Source organism: Crinia signifera, chromosome 2 (genome assembly GCF_055691185.1).
Source record: "Crinia signifera chromosome 2, ASM5569118v1, whole genome shotgun sequence".
Lineage (NCBI taxonomy): Eukaryota > Metazoa > Chordata > Amphibia > Anura > Myobatrachidae > Crinia > Crinia signifera.
Genome location: NC_139218.1, coordinates 270,708,415 through 270,730,765, shown reverse-complemented (window position 1 = coordinate 270,730,765; position 22,351 = coordinate 270,708,415). Strand labels below are relative to the sequence as shown.

Genomic DNA, 22,351 nt, shown 5'->3' with positions numbered 1-22,351 from the left:
ACTCATCCAGTATGTGGGAGTTAAAGGATCACTATACCTTAAATATAAGTTGTCTTATATAAAGAAGTACTAATAATATTCACTAAAATATTCATATACCTACAAACATATTGAGGTAAATTTACTAAGATGGAGTTCTGTTAAAGATGGGATTTTGCTATGGACAACCAATCAGATTCTATTTTTTATTTTTTAGAAGGTGCTAAATAAATTAGAAGTAGAAGTTGACTGGTTGCTATGGGTAATAGAAATTCCATCTTAGTAAATTTACCCCATAGAGGTTGGTGCACATTGCTGAATTTTCTGGTTATTTACAGACCTTACACCCAAGATGTCTTGTTCATGCCAGACTTGAGGACAAACCTCATGGCGTAAGTGTCCTTGGCAACAGAGGACACAGGGGCTTATTTACTAAGATGGGAGTTCTATAGAAGATGGGATGTCGCCCACAGCAAGTAATCCGAATCTGCTTCTTATTTTTTTTTTATCACCTTCTAGAAGATAACTGAATTGGTTGCACTTAGCTACATCCCATTTTCAATAGAACTCCTTAGCAAATAAACTCCACAGTCAAGTTCGCAGGGGGCAAGTGTGAAGTGCAAAATAAAAGAGGTACTCAGTAACAACAACAACAACATGCTGGCAGCAATCATACGTCCTAGACACAAAAGAGTGTTGTGCGATGGTGGCCTCTGAGTGCAAGGGATAAAGACTGAGGGACATTAAAAATAAAATATACTATAAAGTCCAAGGATGCATTCGTCAACAAACACAAAGCTGGAAGAATTCAGCAAATGTTTGTTTTCTTGAATATGAGAACAAGAGTTCTGTGAGAGTTAGCAAAAATAACTTTTAGTGAACTTCATCATCCAAGAGGCAACGCCAGTTAGTGGGGCAGATGTACTAACCAACGTAAAGTGCTTATGTAGCACTTAACGCTAGTAAAAGGTCTGTTTAACGTTTTGTGCACATGTATGAATGGTGCGGTTTACGTCGTTCTGAGGCAGCCCTGAACTTAACGTTCAGGTGCTGTCCTCCGGCTTTTAGTTATTGCTTTTTACGTCTCAGGCAATGTATTATTGCCTTCCCAGACGTAAAGCCCACTCTGTCCTTTTCGCCAGCCCCAGTCTTTTTTTTTCCTTTTTAATTAAAGAGCTAAGTGGGGGTGGGGACGGCTGCCGTGGGCAGGGGAATGGGGGTGGCTGTCGTGGGCAGGGGAACGGGGGCAGCTGCTGTGTGCAAGGGAAGATGCGTCCAGAGGGCACATGTCCAGAGAGAGGCGTTATGGAGTTGCAAAAAAAAAATACAGAAAAGTGGTGAGTTAACGATTATCGTTACTCACTAACTTAAACATAATACATTAGGGTGAAAACTGTCCCTGCTTCTGAGCGTTATGCCAGGAGAAGTGGGAAACGTTATATTACAAACGTTAAAGGCAGATTGATACATCTGCCCCAATGTTCCTTGTGTCAATTCACTATAGGTCCCTGGAGAGAAAGTTGGACCTTTGTTAAAAAAATGGTCTGACATTACATCTCCCGAGTGTGATCCTGAGAGGATGTAGATTGAAATGTATTTAAATATTAGTTTATTTCTATCATTACTTTCATGCATAACCTAACTTTTTTCTGCTTATGGGGGGGGGGGGGGGCAAAGTTTTGAGTAAGGTATAATAATCTGTTCTATGTGACCATAGACAGCCTTGAGCAAGGGGTTGTCAAAGAACAGGCACTCTGTACCACCTCTGTCCTTGTACTAGAACATGCTGGGCACAAGGACCCTGAGTTGGCAGGGAGGTGCTACAGCATACAGTATGTGCAGGCTGCTACCATGTTTACTGTGTAAGAGAATCAAAGTAATGCACTTCCATAACTCTGTACCTGCTATTTACCAATAAACCCAGCATCCTGTATAAGACTTTGGGGCCCATTTACTAACATTATTTTTACTAAACTAATGTGACACAGGGTTTTTTCACCTGAATGTACTAAAGAGCTTTTGAAGCAGTTTTTGTGAAACAATGGGGCAGATGTATTAAGCTTGGCGAAGAGATAAACTAGAGATAAAGTGGAAGGTGATAACACACCAGCCAATCAGCTGTGTTTGATATATGACAGTTGGGAGTTGATTGGCTGGTGCGTTATCTCCTTCCACTTTATCTCCAGTTTATCTCCTCACCAGGCTTAATACATCTGCCCCATTGCTCCAAACCTTCAATTCGCATTTTCTTAGTAAGCAGATTGCATTTCCCATACATATAATGGGAAATGTGATCTGCCCAAATTTAATAATAAAAATAAAAAAATGCTGGTCTTCCGGGTTTACTACTGCGCTGTGACCACTATGCAGTAAAGTGATGCTACAAAATGGAAGGTCACATTACAGCACCGGGGGTCACAGGAGAAGGAAGCCCTGAAAACAGTAGAGCTGCAGGAGCCTGGAAGTGGGTTAGTATAAATCAGTGAATCAGTGAAGAGGGGTCTTGTTGCGCAGGTTTTTTTTTGTAGCGACAGAGAGGGGGTAGTACAGCATCAGATAATTTTTGTGAAAAATTTCCCGATAGTGCTGCAGAGACCCATTGCAGGGACAGAGCTTTATTGCCAGCTCTATGCTATGCCCAGCCGCCGCCACGAAAGGAGGCTGGCCGGACCCGCCGTCATCGCCAATAGGGGCGGGCCTGGCCCCGCTGAAGTCACTGCTGGGGAAGCGCCGGGCATCTACGGTGGTGCTGGGCTTCCCAGTGCTTCTAGTGGGGACAGGCAGCAGGCTGTTTAAGAAGAGCACTGCTAGAGGGGCAGGGCGCATTTTGCCCTTTAAAAATTGGGGCAGGGCGCAGCGCCCCTCTAAAACAGCCTAGCGTGAACACTAGGTGTAGTATGTCTTGGGGGGATAGATGGTGTTTATCCTGATGATTTGGTAGGGTGGGCAGCATTGTTTTTTTATCTATCATCCAAGCCACCAAGACGCCTCAACCGGAAACACGATCCCCGCTACCGGAAGTCGCCAGACGGGACCCGAACAGCAAAGGGAGAAGAAGCTACTACAAGATCCCGGCTTAACACAGTAAGGGACAGATAGAAAAGAGTGTTGTAAGTTGTTTTCCTGGGCTCAAGGCTACTGAAAGGATATTTGCACTTATACAAAAGAACGTACACATTGGCTACAATTAATTGTATTATTTTTGGTATTGCATACTTTTTCTTTTTTCTTCCCTTCTACTCTATAACTCTTTGAGTGCTTTGTTTCTTTATTATTGAAATAGATCCCACTCACCCCTAACAGAGCTGCCTATACAAAAAAATATATACCAAGGCGTGGCAAAGAAGCAATTCTTTTTTTATTTTTTGTTACAGATCCAGCAATATTGGAGATGTATGTAAACATACATCTCTGAATTAGGCCCACAGTTCAATAACTTGTTATTCAGCCATTTAGGGAGCAGGGCTAAATGGCTGGATTGTGCCTACCTAAATGTCAGAGGGGGCTGCCGCTGGCCGCAATACCGTCCCCCCACCGCTGTTCCCTGCTGCAATCCCAGGACTGGCACATGCGCAGTATCGGCCTCGGTACTGCGCATCTGCTTGCCGCAGATTCTATTGGTGGCATGCACATGCCCATAGAGGCATCCCGGAGGTACTATGCATTATATGGAATGTTTTGTACTATGCATTATATGCTATTGTGTCTTTTTGCCCCGCCCTTGCATGTATGCCTGGTTTTAATGCGTATACAATAATTGTTTTTCATATGATTCTAGTTAATACAATTGTTTTGTACCATCATTTTTACATTTTTCTTTAACATTCTTTTGCTGAGATCACTGACATTTATTGACAAACTGTGACAAGTTGGTCTCTGCTGATAGATCATTCCAAAAAATATTTTCTGGTATGTGAAAAAATAAAACAACTCTCAACAACAAGATGTTACATCCTAAAATATGTGTGAAATCCGTGCATACAAAGTTCAACATTTCTACTTGTGGATTTCCCCGCTAGGAAGGCATGACATTTGAATATTTAGCAATGTATCCTATTTTTATTTACCAGCAGGAATGCTTTGTCATATTTGACAGTGGAAATGTCAGTATTCAGAATGTTTTTAGCTAGAAAATATTGCAGTTTTGTTTGCACAAAAATACCATTCTAGACTTGCAAATAATTGAACTTCATGAATATAAGGGGTTATTCAGACCTGATCGCACAGCTATTAAATTGCAGAGCCCTGCAATCAGGTAATAGCTGTACGTCGATCAACTGTGTAAATCCCACTGCGCTAATGGCGGATACTGTAGTTACCGTACAGTATTGGTAGGGTCAGGCCTAGACATTGCAAACCGAGGACACACTTGGACTCTGCTTGGGTATTTGTGATATCTGAATGCACAGTTAGTTCCTGTGATTTTACAAGATTTATTATTTAAATTTTTAGAGAGGGAGGAGGGCTTCCATCTCCATAAGAAGCTGAACCACCAGTCATGAACATACTGTAGGTCAAGGTTTCCTTGCCACTTCCTGTTGTAAATAGCATGTTGCCAAGTTATACCCCTTTCACACTGCACTTGTTAAACGGTATATTTCTGTTTTTTTTTCCATTTTAAAACGTTTAAGGCTGCAGTGGGAAAGCACCAGAGTTCATTAACCGGTTAAAGATAACCGGTATTTCAAAACGTTTAAAAAGCAGAGTCACGTTTCAGAGCCATTTTTTATGCAGTGAGAATGGCTCTGAAATGGTATTTAGTCAAAACAACAGATTACAGACCTGTGATAGGCTGTCCCCTGCATTCTGCCTTGAAATGTGTTCAGGGAATTAAACGGGTTGACTGATGTGAATGGTACTTAAACGGTATTTAAAACGGTAATCTACTGCAATGTGAAGGCTCAGACCCGTTTTAAATACCGTTTCAAAATACCGGTTTTTAAAACGTTTAGCAAGTGTGAAAGTGGTATTAACGTTTCTCTGTACATACTGTAGTTAAAATTGTTTTGGGTTGTTAATTATTATTATGTTTAGGTTGTTGTATTTTACATTCCCTCTATGACATTGTGCATCGACCTGAGCAGACGATGTTGATGGGCGTGCATGTCAGTGCCAGTAGCTTCAGCACTAGTAGTAGGAATTGTTTCCAGATATTTTATTGTTTGTCCTCCATTTTGTATACTGAAATGTGAATGTGACAGAAAAATTTAAATTGGAAACCTTTCCCCACACTCAAATGGGCAGGATGGAGGCAAAGTCAGATCCGCAAAGCTGTGTGCACTTACGCACTGCAGTAAATCAACTCCTCATTAATGTCTTAATGCTATTTTCTGGGGTTTCAGGTCCAGGAGACATCTTTTTAGGATGACTACACTTAGGCCCTTATTCAGATCTGACCGCAGTACAAATTTGTTCTCAAAATGGGCAACACCATGTGCCCTGCAGGTGGGGCAGATGTAACATGTATAGACACAGTTAGATTTGTGTGAGTTATTTTGTTTCTGTGCAGGGTTAATACTGGCTGCATTATTTTTACACTGCAATTTAGATTTCAATTTCAACACACCCCACCCAAATCTAACTCTCTCTGCACGTTACATCTGCCCCACCTGCAGTGCACATGGTTTTGCCCATTTTGAGAACACATTCGTACTGCGATCAGATCTGAATAAGGGCCAAAGTGTAAGATGGAAACTTTACATTATAACTGTTGGATTCATTGAGGACAATAGATTGATACCGGTTAATTTCTTTTTACGGTGCCTGCCTACTGCTGCATGTTTTAAATAAGTAAATACATATCAATTGCTGGACACAGCAGCACCCAATGTGGCATACAAGGAAAAGAGTACAATTTGATTATTGCCCTTTGTATATTAAGGGGATACTAAAATCATGTTAAAAGGGTATGACAAAATTGGCCAGATAAAATTGAGGGGAGGCACAAGATAATACAAGGCAGGGGGCACAGAGTAACATGAATTATACAGTTTTTTTGGCTGATTAAAACCAGATGAAATGCGGACTTGAAGTCAGCCAGCCTGTGCACAGTAATTCATTAAATTTACAATAGTAATATATCACAGCGCTAGTTTGAGGAAGAATTAATAATAGTGATATTCAAGGCTGAAATTAATAGCATTTATTTAAAAAAATAACATAATAAATAAAACTGTGAGCTAAAAATGCCATCTTCATTTAATCTCACATATTCATTAAGCAATAAAAAGGGACGTTTCCTACATTGGGACATATTATTTCCCAAGCATCATCACCTACAGTAGCTGATATCCTAAATCTGCCTCCCAGGTAGTGAACGTAGCCATTCTATAGGAGAATGATTTCTAGGTGGAAAAGCAGAGAACGAGGAAGTAATAACATGGAAAAATTTAAAATATTAGCAGTGGGAGGAGTTGTGGATTCCATGTTTTTCTTGGATTTTTCAGTAAAAGATGTTGGGGTAAATTGTCCTACAAGGTGATGGAAGCGAGTGGTATATGCCACTAGCCAGACAGATGCTATAGCGGTTGATTGACCTGGTAAAAATGAAGGCTTATTCTAAAAGAGGGTTTGAGAAGATGGGTAGGCAGGAAGGGTATATTTCTTATTAAGGTTGTCCAAGAGAGAGAATATCAGAACAGACGTAGGTATTGAGAGGATGGCTCGAGATCTATGCTTGTGTACCAACCAGGGCAGGTGAGAGATTGTGGTTGCCCCTGCCATAGCACTTTCAAGATCAACCTATCCTTCCCATAGTGAGTCTGGGAACATGCCAAGCAACCAATTGACTTAAGTAAGAAGCATTATATTATCGAAAGAGCAGGGGTAAGCCTAGGCTACAATCATAAGGTCATCTAGCTAAAATATTGTAATGTATATAGATTTTTTTCTAGTTCCACAGCTTTGATCTGCTTTGTCACAGTTACAATACATCACAATCCACGCCCCAAACATGTTTTATCAGTGGGCTGCCTTCAGTGACATTAGGTAGTCCTTTTATGCAGCCGTTCATAAATCATACCATTCAGTTCATAGAGCAGATGCCATAGTCTATGGCCCACCTCCAGCGTGATATGGGGTGACATGTAAAAGGGGGCATGGCCTAACAGGACCAAGGCCACACCCAGGGGGTCTAGCTCTGCCAGATTTCCCAACTCTTAGAGAATCTACAAGCACCAGCCTCAAGAGACTCTAAACTGTTCCTCCCAGGAAAATCCACATTGGGGTAAGTCCCATGTCTGACCACAGGCTTGGACCCATGTTCCAAATGTGGCGTCAGAACCAGGACTCTAGTGTAAATGACATATGAACACTGGGAGCAACTATAGTTGTTTTTAGTTTTATACAATTTTTAGCGAAAAGGGAATTTTTTTTAACCCTTAGTTGGAAGTCTTCCATTTTCTAAAAGCACTGATTGGGTGACCTGTATCGCCTTTAGTCGGAAGTCTGTGCACTGTACTGCTAGTATCCAAGCAGTGATACTTGTGGTTTATTCCTGGAAAAGCTGCCACAGGGAGTTCCATAAATCTGTGCTGTCACAGAAACATTAAAATCAGTGTCTAGCCTTTCTCCGACCCTACCTATAGGCATCATATTGCTACCTCCCCAAATGTTGTATCTCAGACAGGCATGAGTCATGTTCATTATTTATTAAATCAGCTTACATACACTTCTAAAAATGCCATAATTCTCATGTGGGCAGAAAGGGAAGTCTGGCTGCGCAGGCCTCCTGTGTCACATTGGATCTCATTGCTATGTTCATGTATGGCTATTTAAAGCCACTCTTTATTGCTGCTGGTTGCATGGTTACTGGCACAAAGAATTTTCTCAGTATATGTAATTTTTATTGAGCATATACCAGCAGAAGAAGGAATGCTTCAAATTATAGCTTATATATTTCTATGTTCTTTCATTTTTATTAACTGTACATATGCACACGTGGAAAACTGAACAGCACAGGGAGATATTGTAATGCCACTTCAAAGATAAACACATATTGAGATATTAATTACATCTAATGGGAAATCAACTCTCTTCCCTTCGCGCTCTCCACCACATCAGGAACGCACTGTGATTCAAAAGATTTTACACTTCAAAGACAAACAAGTCTTCTTGTGTCTGTATTAGAACTGGAAACGCTTTCAGTCCATGTGACTGACTATTGATCATTATCAATCGTCTCTAATGTTATTTTTATTTTGTCCTTGCAAGCTCTATTTTTTGTCAACACTGGCCTAATTATGTACTACATCATAGATTTTACTTTCCCTCCAGAATTCTAGATTTGTTGCATATTTTTTAAATAATCAAAATAAAAAGAAATGCATATTCATTAATATATTCAGGCATGAGTATAGAATCGCTTTCAAACCCAGATTCCATATTAGCACAGCCAGTGATTTATTTAGCCTTTTTATGCCTCTACTTCATAAAATATTACAGTGAGATGCATTCAGCACCCGTGCGATCATAATACTGCTGCTGGAATCTTGACTACTGCCAGGAGATTGCCATTGAGTAACCACGGAGTACTCCCGCCAGTCACAGAAAGGCAGAGGGGGTTTGGTTTAAGCAGTAGGGGGATTTCTAGGGTTAGACTGTGGTGGTGGTGGAGGGGGGTAAGCTGGGGGGGGGGAGGTTATGGTTAGGCACTTAGAAGAGGTTTAGGGTTACGCTGCAGGGTGGTGGTGTTAGGTTTAGGTGGTGGGATGTGGGAGTTTATTACTGGTTTGGAGGGATAGGGTAAGGCTAGGATAGGGTAAATACTTTCAGGATTCCCCCACATCATTCTCAAGAGTAACTGCACATATTAAGTATCCCAAGGTGTGTGGGAGTCACAAAATTTCCAATATTTGTTGGGGCCCCTTCATTTTCGGCTGCAAATGCTGCCCCCATGGGTTACTGCTTTGCAAGTTTTCAAAGAGAGGAACCTCCTGATCCCCCTCTTTTTAGCCCAGTTGCACATGTGCCATCTGACGGTTATGCATGTCCAAAGTGAGCAGTGGTAGAACGTGTAGCATATGCCTAGGGGTGCCACCCACATCTGTGAACACAACTCAATCGCTATCTGCAAAATTTGGGCAGCTGACCCTTTATTTACCCTGAGAGTAGAAGGAGTAGGGCCGGCTCTACCACTAGGCAGCTTTAGGCAGCTGCCTAGGGTGCCGGGATCTAGGGAGGCACCACCAAGTCTGCCTATCAAAAAATCAAGGATGTCTGTGAGGATCATTGTTATACTTAATGTAGGTGGCGGCTGTGGAACCTCTATGACCTTACCTCCATACTTTCTCTTGAGGCATACTTCCCTATTTTGCTGCCCTCTCTTCCTGTACTCTGTTGTGGATGGCAAAGGGGAGGGTGCTGGGGGCCTCCAGAGAAAGCAGGGGTCTTGCCCACCTACCTGAGGGGCTGGGAGGACCACTCAATTTTGGCAGGCCCCCTGCCATTCCAGAATGTTAGGCAAGTATGCATTAAGGGGTTGGAAAATGGTTATTGGTGGCAGTATGGGGGGGGGGGGGGCAGCAGTAGGTCGAAGTTTTACCTAGGGTGCTGAGAAGCCTTACACCGGCCCTGAGAAGGAGTGTGACATGTGAGCAGGAGCGAGGAGCTATAAGAGATCAAGCAGGCTGCTGTCTGAGGGAGAGGTGAAGCTGCTGCACATCCCAACCAGCTAGAGAGGGGCAGAACTACTCTGTTGATTGCAAGGAAAGGTGCAGTGTGAGCAGTAGGGATGAGCAGTGAGGTGTGATGGAGCAATGAGCTGTGATGGGAGCAATGTAAGCAGTAGGGGAGCAGTGAAATGTGATGTGGGCAGTGAGGTATGAGAAAAGCAATGCCAGTTATAGAAGGGGGAGGGGAGTGATATACAGTATGAGGGACATGGCAAGGAGTCACCTATGAAAGGGGTACTCAGAAGGCTATGGAGGGGCAATTGGGGAAATATGTAAGAAGGTAAAAGTAAGGCATTTATTTATATATTTGGATAGTAAGCTTGGTGAACACTAATATTGTGCCTTGGGGCAGCCTGGGCCAACAACCCACAAGTTCTGCCACTGGATAGTGTCACGCTATCACACTGCTTCTAGCTCTTAGCCAGGATGTTTCTGTCTCCTAGCGAGCGAAATACAGTCAATTTGTGTGATATTACTAACTTTCATGCTAAAAATGTATTTGAAAGATATTTATCACATCTGCATTAAACATGTGGGTTGTAATAAATATGCCCCTATAACAACAATCACATAATATTGGCTTAGTACTGAATAATGGGGATATTTGCAAACACAAATCTGTAAAGCAGTGACTGTCCCTGGAAATTCAGTTCTCTTGGCAGCTATATCTATGCATTAATATAATTACTGTATACAACATTTCCAGCAGAAGAAGCAGTACTGTCATTCTGTGTTACATGATCTGTACAGATGATGCTGCACTATGGCTATTATAAGTACACCTTACCTGCAGGCATGCTGGAGCTCTCCCTTGGGGCTTATTCACATCAACCGCAACTAATTGCCATCCTCCAGTTGAATCTTCATGAAACATCTTTAGAAGAAATAAAAGTTAATTAATATTTACTAATTGTACAATATCTAAAATATCTATGTAATAACGAATCTAACTTTAATTGCAGTATCTCAGTCTTTCACTAATAACACTTTTGTCTAATTGTTGGCTGTTGAAATAGGAAATGCATTTAATTATAACAAATACGAGTTATTGAGAACTAAGGGGCAGATGTAATAAGCCAATAAAGTGGCTGGTACTTTATCACAAGCCAATTAGCTCTTAACAATCATATTTTTAACCCAGCCTGTAACTTGACAATTAGGAGCTGACGGTCTAGTGATAAAGTACCAGCCACTTTATTACTTCACCAGGTTAACCATACATCTGCCACTTAGAATCAGAATAACATGATCAAAGACCTTTTCTCTAGAATACCAATATCAGGCTGACCATCTTTCCAGTATGCGCCTGGAACCAAGTACAGAATATGCAAATGGAGAGATGGAGAGACATACGCAAACTCATCATATCTCCAACTGCAATTTAAAAAGTCTAACTGGGCTCTAACAGGGCATTGTCATGTAGGAGGAGCTTAAATAGGCTATAGTGATACAACTATGGCATATGGTAAAAATATGCACTGATAATGATAACAAGCTTATGAGCAGCTCTGTACACAGGTGAATACACACATTTATTTTCATGCATGTACTCTGGGAGCAATAGCGGCTGCCTTGAGTTCAACTCCATTGTATTTAAAAAAAATTGCATTAGAGCAGGGGTTCCCAATCTTTTTTGAATCACGGCACCCTAGAGTATCAAAATTTTTTCACGGCGCCCCTAGGCCAAAAATAAATTTATTAGATTGGATTTATATGTGATTCTTTGGGTCAGGTATGTGGTAAAGGGCAGGATTTGCTTCTGTTTGTACACATTCTATGATTGGCAGCCACCAGCATTGCTTTTGCTTATAAATAATTAACCATTAATAATTTGAGTTGGTCCTGGACTACCAACCCAGGGCACCCCTGCATGTGTCCCGAGGCACCCCAGGGAGCCACGGCACACAGTTTGGGAACCACTGCATTAGAGTATAACATCCAGACACTGGCATTTATAGTTTATAAAGCTACAGTAATCGCTGATTTCCATTTTATGGTTGGTGAGACAACCCTAGTTAGTACATGTACTGTATCATTGCAGTAAAGCCCACAGACAGCTTTCTTACAGTCTCCAAGTCCTCAGTACAACAATGGGAGAACACTGATGTGTATTCAGTTAGCAGATCTCTCCCACACACAAACCTATAAACACATTATGCTCGGAAGCTCTGCTGTAAATCAAGCAGGGTCATTAATTGCAGACATTATAAGACCAGTAATTATTTTCATTAGTGGATACTCTATAAAATTTAACACGATTTGACATTGTCATCAGTGAAAGAGTGTAAACTTATAATTGTACAACTCAAGTGCACGTTCTGCACTGTTCAACAATAAAATGACATTTCCTGGTTTATGGGTTAGTGGAATGAAATGTCTAAACCCCAACAGCTTTTGTAATGCAAATATTAAATAGACTTGTTTGTTAAAAGCATGCTTATTAATTGTGATATTCCAAGATAATAAACCTAGCAAGAGCCAAGATTATTTTCTGCCTTCTCATGTTTTATTTATTTACACTTATGGGATTTGGCACGATTTCACCCGATTCTGAAGGATTGGGTTGAGAAATGGGGCAAAATCGCATAAAAATCGCCCCGTGTACATCGGATCAGATCCAGTGGTCGGACCTGCTTTCACATCTGACCTCAAACTCGGGCCACCTCCTGGCGGTGGGGAACAGGGTCGCATGAGATATATCACATGCCAAAGGACCTGGGTGGCTCTGAGAGGAGTCACAGTAGTGTATGGCCACCTTTATCCTGTCCAGGAAACGGTAAGCAAAGGTGGTATGCTGATTTCTGAGGGTGATACAGGGAAGAGGCAGGAAATGTGCATATCTTAAACATAGTGAAATCCTTACCCATGTACAGTATGTAAAATAGCCTAAAGTGAAGGGCAGAGTTAAGAAAGAAAGAAGCGAAGAAAGCGGTGTTGGCAAGAGCAGAATAGGGGGCGTTTCAGACCTGTTCATTATGGGCTTCATTCGGCCCCATCCTCGATGGTCAGAGTTTATGCATGTGCAAACTCCGGGAGCGAATGAGTTTCACACTCGCCGAGCCTTTCGCTCTATTTTGGGAGCAATGGGGGTGGGCAGGGGCCGAAAGCAGGGGCACACCTAGCGTTTTAATGGAAAAAGTAAAAAAAAACACCAGGTGTTACAGAGTCACACTAACGTGAGAGGAGGCTAGATGTACATAGACACATCTGTACCAGAGGAAAGATTCTGTCTACCTGGAGAGTCTCTTTAAACAAATGACTCAAGCCCACTTTGCTTTAAAGAGGGAGGAGTAAATGTAATAAAGGTACATTTTTAGTTCAATTTTAAAAAGCTATCTAAATTGGCCACCATCGATGTTGTGTTTCAGTTGAACATTTACTACTAGTTGGATTTTTAAATGGATTTTAAAATCAATGTTGATCGATTTTTAGTAGCGGCTGTCATTTTTGTCAGTTGCATTCATAATTGACTGCAAATACAAATAAGACTGCAAATAAAAACTTGACAATAGATTGACAATAAAAATTGACCAAAAACAATTACCACTTCCTACTGATTTTCTACTGGCTAAAACATGCCACATGCAATTAGCTGCTGTGGTTACACTAAAGCCCCGTACACACGGGGGAGATATATTGCTCAGCCATATATTGCTGATCAATATATGGCTGAGCAATATATTGCTCAGTTTCTCCTGTTCATCAGCGACCAGAGATGGTCGCTGATGAAAAAGAAACTGCCGGGGGGAGCCCGGCAGTGGTAATCAGCTGGTCGCAGGAGCATGTTCCTGCGACCAGCGATCACTACAGGGGTAAAACGGGAGCCCGCACCCGGCGATATATTGCCGGTGCACACTCCCATCGTGGGCAATATGGTCGCTTAGCGACCATATTTCCTGCGATTATATACAAAATAGCCCCCATGTGTACACACCTTAATTCTTCCTTTGGGGTCTCCTCAGTCAGGTGGTGATTACCATATGTCCTCTTTCAGAGATAGGCTTCAAACCTAATAGTTTGTGCTGTGCATGTGCAATGTGTCGGCACATGCAGGGACTCTTATGCCGCAGGTGTGGAGTCGACAGAACAGGGCAGCAGTCATAAAAAATGGGCATGGTGATAATTATGGCCACAGCTGAAAGAATACTGGTAATGAGGGATAAATGAGAGTCTGATTACTATTTGCATTCGTTTTGTATAGGAATTTTGTGATTACTCGCACTGTGTATGTATTTAAAACGATTATACACCAGCATAAGCAACTACAGGGGATATGGAGTTGTATACATTATAACCATGGGGTGGTACGTGGGTACTGTTACAGGTCAGATGCTGCCGAATGAGCAATTTCTTGCCTGTATGGGGATGATTGAAACTGTTACCGGCTATACTGTCATTCTGTATGTAATTTTATTGTGACATATATTTGTTTGTTTCTTGTGTGGTGATTAGTGTATTGGAGGGCAGGTGAAGGATCCGATGATGTAACTACCCCCTGATTGACAGGTGGGAGTGGCCGGATGTTCCCTCCCCCATGCACTAGTGGTGTTATATAAGAAATCATGTTTGCATTCACTGGTTGTATCCTGACGATAGTGCCAATAAAACAGAGCACTGAAACGTTGAAACTGACGACATTGTAGTGTCGATTATTGCTACATCTATTACCTGAGTGCCGCTCCACAAGCCTCCTGTATTCCTGCTTTATCTACAAAGCTGAGAAGGCACCAGGGCAAGTTACCTGGCTATCAGCACAGAGTGCCGGTCCATCTGCTGATTTATATTTATATATATATAAACGCTAAACCCACAGACAGAAATAATTTATTGGATTATAATAGCTGTCATCCGAGGTCAACAATACGTAGTCTACCATATTCACAGTTATTGAGAGTTAAGCGTATAGTATCAGATCCTGTGATAGCAACAGCTCAGATGGATGACATGATCACACGTTTTTCCCAAAGAGGATATCCCTTGATTGAATTGGAAACTATCAAGGAAAAAGTGTTATCCATGGATAGAATGGAATTGTTACATACTTCTAAATCAGATGAAGGGTTAAATGATCGGTTACCATGGGTAACTACATACAACCAACATAGCCCTACCCTTACCAAAATAATACGTCGTCATTGGCCACTAGTACAAGCGGATTCCAATCTAGGTTTATCCCAGACTAAACTTCTTCCCAGTTTTAAGCGATCTAAGAGCATCAGAGATATGTTGGTTAAAACAGATGCTTCAGCACTTACATCTATTAGACCATCTATGAAAGTGGGTTGTATACGATGTGTATGTACTACATGCAGTTTTTTAATACCTGGCACATCTTTCAATCATCCCCAGACTGGTAGACCAATTCCTATTAGATATTTACTTAAGTGTAGTACACCCTTTACGGTATATCAAATATTATGTCCTTGTGGCCTATCTTACATAGGAAAAACTGAACGCCCCTTTAAGGAGCGGATGACGGCCCATAGATCGTCCATACGGAAGGCTCTTGTAAAGGGAACGAGTGACCAACCAGTCTCCAGACATTTTGCCATGAAACGTCACAGTCTATCCAGTTTGAGATACCGCATGATAGACCACATTCCCCCCTCTATTCGGGGAGGTAATCGTGGTTTACAATTACTTAAATGTGAGGCGCGCTGGATTGCCCGTTTGGGCACAGTTGCCCCTAATGGTCTCAATGAATATTCCGGTATTAATGTGTTGATATAATTGTGCAATTGCTATTCTATCTTCTTGATATGATTATATGGTCCTTTGTATGTAATGTTCTTTGGTATAGGGATTACATGTTTTTGCTGTTTGTGTTTTTTTACATATTTTTTCTACTTTTTCTTTTTTTCTATTTTTTCTATATATTTTGTATATGTTTCAAATATTATTGACATGATGGTGCATGTTAAGGGTTAAGGGACATCATAGTAAGTCCTGTTGCTTAGCAATGTGATATACTATGTGCGTCTTACATAGCACGCTGTTGCGTCTGGGGGGCGTTCCCTAGACGTAAGGTACACCTGGGGGGTATATAAGTATGTGTCTTTGTTAGCAATGTTGAGCCTGATGATAATACGGATGTATTGAAACGTTGCCGTCTCAATAAAATTTCTACGTTTTATATCGACCTGGAGTGCCGTGTCCTATGTGAAAGAAGTCTATATATATATATATATATATATGACCAAGGTTAGCAGCGACACTCGTAGGACTTTAGAATAAATCACAAACCCAGACACTGAAGTCTGGGTTTGTGATTTATTCTAAAGTCCTACGAGTGCCGCTGCTAACCTTGGTTAAATGGTGTGTGCGCACACTCTAACTTGCACCGAGGCATTACAGACAGTTAACCGTGAGGAGTGCCGATCTACAAAAGTACTACTATATATATATATACATATATATATAGTGTCCTGGTATGTTCGGCACTCCGGACAAATGATGTAAATACCGTGGTGCCCTTATGGTGATAGGTACAGAGATCCAGATCCCCTGTCCTGAGGCCAGGCACAGGGGAATAAACGGCACTCACGGATTTGAAACAAGGGTACTTTTATCAATACATGATAAGTGAAGTTTACAGCATGATCTTCTCAACGTTTCAAGGCAGGTTGCCTTTTCGTCAGGATGCGCTGTGATGTGTCTAAAGTGCCAAAGGTGCAGTGAATAAACTCGAGCAGTCTGCTCGCTTACCTTATGTAGCCAGTGTAGGGAAACATGCCGGTGATATTTTCTGCACAATATCACTTTATCTCTCTCCAATTGCTCCATCAATATATTTGCACAGATGGATACTGCACATAATGACGCACTTTCGTTTGTGGACATACAAAAGCACCTTGATCAAACTTTCACCTTTTCGCAGGAGCGAGTACAATCTATCCTTTTTAAAGAGTCGGACAGTCCCCTTCCTCTGACCCAGTCTGCAGAAGATGTATACAATGTGCTATTTAAATTGCAGAAAAAAGAGATCGATTTTCACCTGCATGGATCCACGCTATCAGACTACTACAGGGCTCATCGTATCCCTAGGGGATTTCGTATCAACAACACCCCTACTATAGGGAGGAATAACCCCCAGTTCTGTTTGAAGTGGATCTCAATATTGAATAAATGCAGCCAGGACCTCATGGTCCTGGTGATAGAAGAATCTGGAAACATCTTACAGACTACTCGATCTAAGACGGCTTTAATCCGGGATGACAATAAAAGCACTTTATTAGACAAGAAGCACTCTGCACTTTGGGAAAAATTGGAAACACAACTGGGTCAATATAAAGCAGACCTAGAGAAATTTAAGAGGAAGAAATGGGATACTGTGCAAGCAGACTACGAAGAGGGGAGAGTTTATCGGTGGCTAAGCGGAACGGAGCCTACCCGGCAAAGAGCCCGCTCCTACGCCAAACCAACTTGGCGTGATAAACAACGTAGGGAGCAATACCGATATACTAGTGACAGCGATTTCGCTGTAGAGGACTCTGACGAGGGCACTTCCCAAGGTGGTGTCCCTTTAGGACGACTAACCCGGGCCAGAACCGGAGGCAAGGCACCAGATATACCAGAAGAGGCGGCCAATCGGATCGGTTACAGAAAACCGCCAACCGCAAACAGAAAGAGACCCTAATTTTTAACCTGTCATCGTACATACTCACTCAAGAAGAAGAAAAAGTTTTAAACCAGGGGTTATCCTTTGTACCTTCAAATAAACATAATGTTTTTAACTGGAATGTAGACTTGCACAAAATGGGACGGTCACTAAGAGTGAAAGAATTTTTTCAGAACAAACAGCATCCCCAACGGGATATACATGAGGATTTCATAAAAAAATTTGGTCACTCTACTTTCGATCCTCCTTCAAGTAATGCTGCTATCAAATCTTTTGTGAACATTGTAGATGAATCGGTGAAGAAATTTGATGTTACAACTCCAAGCAAGTGGTCTAATATGACCAGGAGGGAAAGTCAAGCCCTTAAACAACTGTCAAACAACCTGGCCATAACTATACGCCCCGCTGATAAAGGCGGGGCTATAGTAATACAGGACACTGAGCAATACATCAAGAATTTAGACGAGTTGTTATCAGACCCAGCAACCTATAGAAAACTGCCAGCAGATCCGACAGGTCAATTTAAGAAAGAATTGGACGTGATTTTAGCTCAGGCTCACCAGATGGGCCATATCAGCAAAAAAGTCCTGCGCACATTGACAAAAGACCACCCTATCACCCCGGTCATCTACACAATACCGAAGGTGCATAAAGACCTGCAGAATCCCCCGGGTAGACCTATCATCTCAGCCCGGGGGTCATTATTCCAACCGATCTCGCAGTTTTTGGACAATCTCATCCAGCCGTATATTATGACGCAAAGGACGTACCTGAAGGACACGACCCAGTTGCTATTAAAACTCAAGGCATTGGGAGAATTACCCCAGAATACAGCACTGTGCACTTTAGATGTGAAAAACCTCTACACTGTGATCCCCCATGCACAAGCACTTTCAGCCACCAGGGCGTTCCTATTCAAAGTCAACTTCTCGGCACTAGATATACCGTTATTTTTGGAACTACTGAATCTCACACTAACCAGAAATTTCTTCCTCCACAATGGCAGCTACTATCTACAGCTAACTGGATGCTCTATGGGATCTAACGTATCACCATCACTCGCAAACATATATATGTTTGAACAGGAGCAGGAGTTTTTTTTCATGGATCAGACGGTTAGCTGTCAGATCGCTATGTATACTCGCTACATAGATGACCTGCTGATTGTATGGACAGGCACTCAGCAAGCCCTTATAGATCTTATCAATAACATCAACGGCCGTGAAGGCCCCATAAAGTTCACTTACCATCTAGGAGGACAGAAGGTTAGTTATCTGGATGTAAACATTGAGTTGCAAGACAAGCGAGTAGTGACCACAGTGTTCCATAAAGAAACAGACAGGAACACCCTGTTGAAAGCAAATAGCAACCACCCACTTGCGCTTAAACGGAGCCTACCCAAATCGCAAATGATGAGGGTGGCCAGAATACATAGTGACACTGCCACAGTGGGCCAAGAATTGGACAAAATGGTTGAAAAGTTTGCTGCCAGGGGCTACGCAAGATCCATCTTAAAACAACAAAAACAACAGGTACTGGAAATCCCTCGAGAACAACTATTACAAACCAAGAAGAAGACAAATACTACTAACATCATACCATTTATTACGACCTACACACCAGCTACCACAGTTCTTCCCAGAGCTCTAAAAGCAGTCTGGCCTTTAATTAAATGCGACAAACAACTACCGGGTTTTAAGGATAAAAACATCATGCCATGCTACAAAAGGGGCCGCAACCTGCGGGATTTTCTAGTAAGGACCAACATTACAAAACCTCCACCCCCTACCCTGTTTAACATACAGGAGAAAAAACCTGGATGCTACCGCTGCCCCTCCTGCACCGCCTGCGCCTATCTCATCACGGGCTCCACGTTCAAACATCCCCAGACGAGCAGGACATATCAAATCAAGCACGTAGTTCATTGTAAGACACCGTATATTATATACATTATTATGTGCCACTGCGGGAAATTCTACGTGGGCCAAACTATAGTCAACCTACGGGTACGTATGGCATTACATCGGTCAGCCATTCTGGGCTGCCTGCAAGGCAAAGAAATAAACCAGCCGGTAGCGAGACATTTTAAAGCGAGTGGGCATTCTTTGGCCCAATTAAAATGCCAGATCATTGATCATGTGCCACCATTGGCCCGGGGGGGTGATAGGCAGAAGATACTTTCACAGCGAGATTACCAATGGATTTGTAGACTGAACACGATGGCACCACAGGGACTCAACGAAATGATAGCTTGGAATTCCTTTGTGTGAAAAAAACCTATAGAGGCTGTAAGATCCTGCTAATTTTGATGATTAAATAATGTTGGCCTGGTAAAGTATAGGTATTCAACAACATTGAATTTTGAGTATTAAATGTTAGACAGGTTTATTAGCTATATTGCTAGAAACATGATGATATTACATTGTATTATATCTTTATATAGCCACTTCCGTGGGAGGCGCTTTGATGTCTATAAGATGCATAATTTGCGAAATATGATAATACAATACATACATAGCCTAAGGAGAGAGTTATTTTAATTGCGATATTTTAATTCAACTATTCACCCACACGTTTACAGTTTTTGTAGCCCCAGCACGCGTGGTTTATTTGATTATAGTACAATCCACTTTGCATCCGACTGTATGTCACAGTTGGTCTTATGTTTTTGTTTCTTACACACAGGCACAGCATGTCCAGCGGAGAACGGCAGCAGGCGTCTAGGGTAACCAGGGCAACGGCGCGACGTCACAGTGGGCTGCGCCCTTGGTCCCGGAAGCTGGAGACCGTACACGCCGGCATGTTTCCCTACACTGGCTACATAAGGTAAGCGAGCAGACTGCTCGAGTTTATTCACTGCACCTTTGGCACTTTAGACACATCACAGCGCATCCTGACGAAAAGGCAACCTGCCTTGAAACGTTGAGAAGATCATGCTGTAAACTTCACTTATCATGTATTGCAGAGGTTCCCAATCTTTTTTGATTTACGGCACCCTAGAGAATCAGAATTTTTTTCACGGCACCCCTAGGTCCAAAAAAAATTAATTAGATTGGGTTTATATGCGATTCTTAGAGGCAGTTATGTGGTAAAGGGCAGGATTTGCTTCTGTTTGTACACATTCTATGATTGGCAGCCACCAGCACTGGTTTTGCTCCTAAATAATCATTAGTAGTTTGAGTTGGTCCTGGACCACCAAGCCGCGGCACCCCTGCATGTGTCCCGAGGCACCCCAGGGAGCCACGGCACACAGTTTGGGAACCACTGATGTATTGATAAAAGTACCCTTGTTTCAAATCCGTGAGTGCCGTTTATTCCCCTGTGCCTGGCCTCAGGACAGGGGATCTGGATCTCTGTACATATATATATATATACAGTATATATATATATATATATATATATATATATATATATATATATATAGCAATTGGATGGCTGCGGCACTCCTCCGGTCAGTTAATGAACTGACCGGAACGTTACATATATATATATAGATGAACCCACCATGTTACATATATATATATATATATATATATATATATATATATATATATATATATATATATATATATATATATATATATATATCACACCCCATGTCATCACAGGGCAGGTACCTATTGAGGATTCCTTTCTTTATATCTGATAGGTTAACACTAGTGTAGTTCTTAAGTCACTATAGTTTACCACACATTTGTTACCAAACATGGAGGCTAAGCCATGGAGAGAGATAGATTAAATGAAGCTAAAGTACCAGCCAATCGGCTCCTAGATGACATGTTACAGGCTGTGTTTGAAAAATGACAATAGCTGATTGGTTGGTAGTTTATGTAAATGCAGCTAATAATCATTATCCATGCACATCAGATTTCTGACTGCTGATTTCCTAAGGAATTTCATCTAGCTGTTAATGGAACACAATGCTGGGAATTACACTGCATGGCTGATATTTCATTTTATTGTATAAAGCTACATTTTACACTAAGAATGTTTTTTTCTGTGTGTTTTTATTCAACCCCAAGGGATATTTTGTCCCATCTGCTCCTTTCTGCGGACAGCACATTTACTGTACATGGTTATAGCAGCGATTTGCTTCATCATATGGAGTGCGCTGTGGAGCTTCTGTTCTTAGTATGAAGCAGGCCAGATTTGTTTTTCATCAACTTGTCAGCAGACAAAATATCTGTTTAAGTAGTATTTAAAATAGTTCTGTAACAGGAGCAAGGCCAATACATTTCCTTAGCTACCAATCTAGTCATTTAATACCATTTGTAGCATTAACTTTTGGGTACTGAAATATTATTTTAAAAACATTTATTTTATGATTTCCAAAAGCTGAATCACAGGTTAGTACATAAGCAAATAGTGTAACCTAGCTTGTGTGAATTTGTACTGTGTATGCCCAGAGCTGTGGGCACATGCATGCTGGCATTATTCTGGCATTGGGCTCTGTTCATGCATTTATAAATGCATATAGGCAGTGTAAATATTATTTTTCTGCCTGAGAAATACATTATTTAGAAGTGGTCAGGAGCCAGTGGCGTAGCTACATATGTGGCAGACCCCGCAGCGGCTTGGGGGAGTTGCGCCAGCAGGGTCTGCTCATTACACATGCACGGGGTGGGGAACACTCATTAAATATGCACGGAGCGGGACCAGCTCAGCGCTCACTGCTGCCTGGGTCGCCTGTCAGCTCAGCCAGAGGCACCCGTAGTCCATCGCCTTGCCCTGTCTTGGGGGAGGGGGGCCGCCGGAATATTTTTGGGCAGAGGGAGAAAAATTTCTAGCTACGACACTGTCAGGAGCAGGTGCATTTAGTGGGGGATGGTGGAAGTCACCAGCATTCACAAACCACTTATGATTGGCTGTTTGCAAATGCTTTGCTGGCTCGGTTTAGTTCCGTCTTCATTGCTTGGGAATAGAATTGGTCCTGCAGTATTTAAAAGATGCTGTTCTGATTGCAGGCAGAAGTAGATGGGGTTAACTGTAATAAGATTTCATAATTCTCATTTATTCTCATTTACATGCTTTTACTAATATCATCAATCTCTATCTAATAAAACACATGATTTCTACCACCAGT

General features: G+C 41.8%; 1 protein-coding gene across 3 annotated transcripts in view; it reads right to left on the bottom strand.

The window, feature by feature from the left end:
- The window catches only part of NALCN (sodium leak channel, non-selective), a 511,286-nt gene that overhangs the window by 260,697 nt on the left and 228,238 nt on the right, over nt 1-22,351 (bottom strand). For all 3 annotated transcript variants that reach the window (XM_083168621.1, XM_083168622.1, XM_083168623.1), the window contains one exon: nt 10,438-10,524. In XM_083168621.1, coding sequence (XP_083024747.1) covers nt 10,438-10,524 — 87 coding nt within the window. The remainder of the gene's footprint in view (nt 1-10,437; nt 10,525-22,351) is intronic.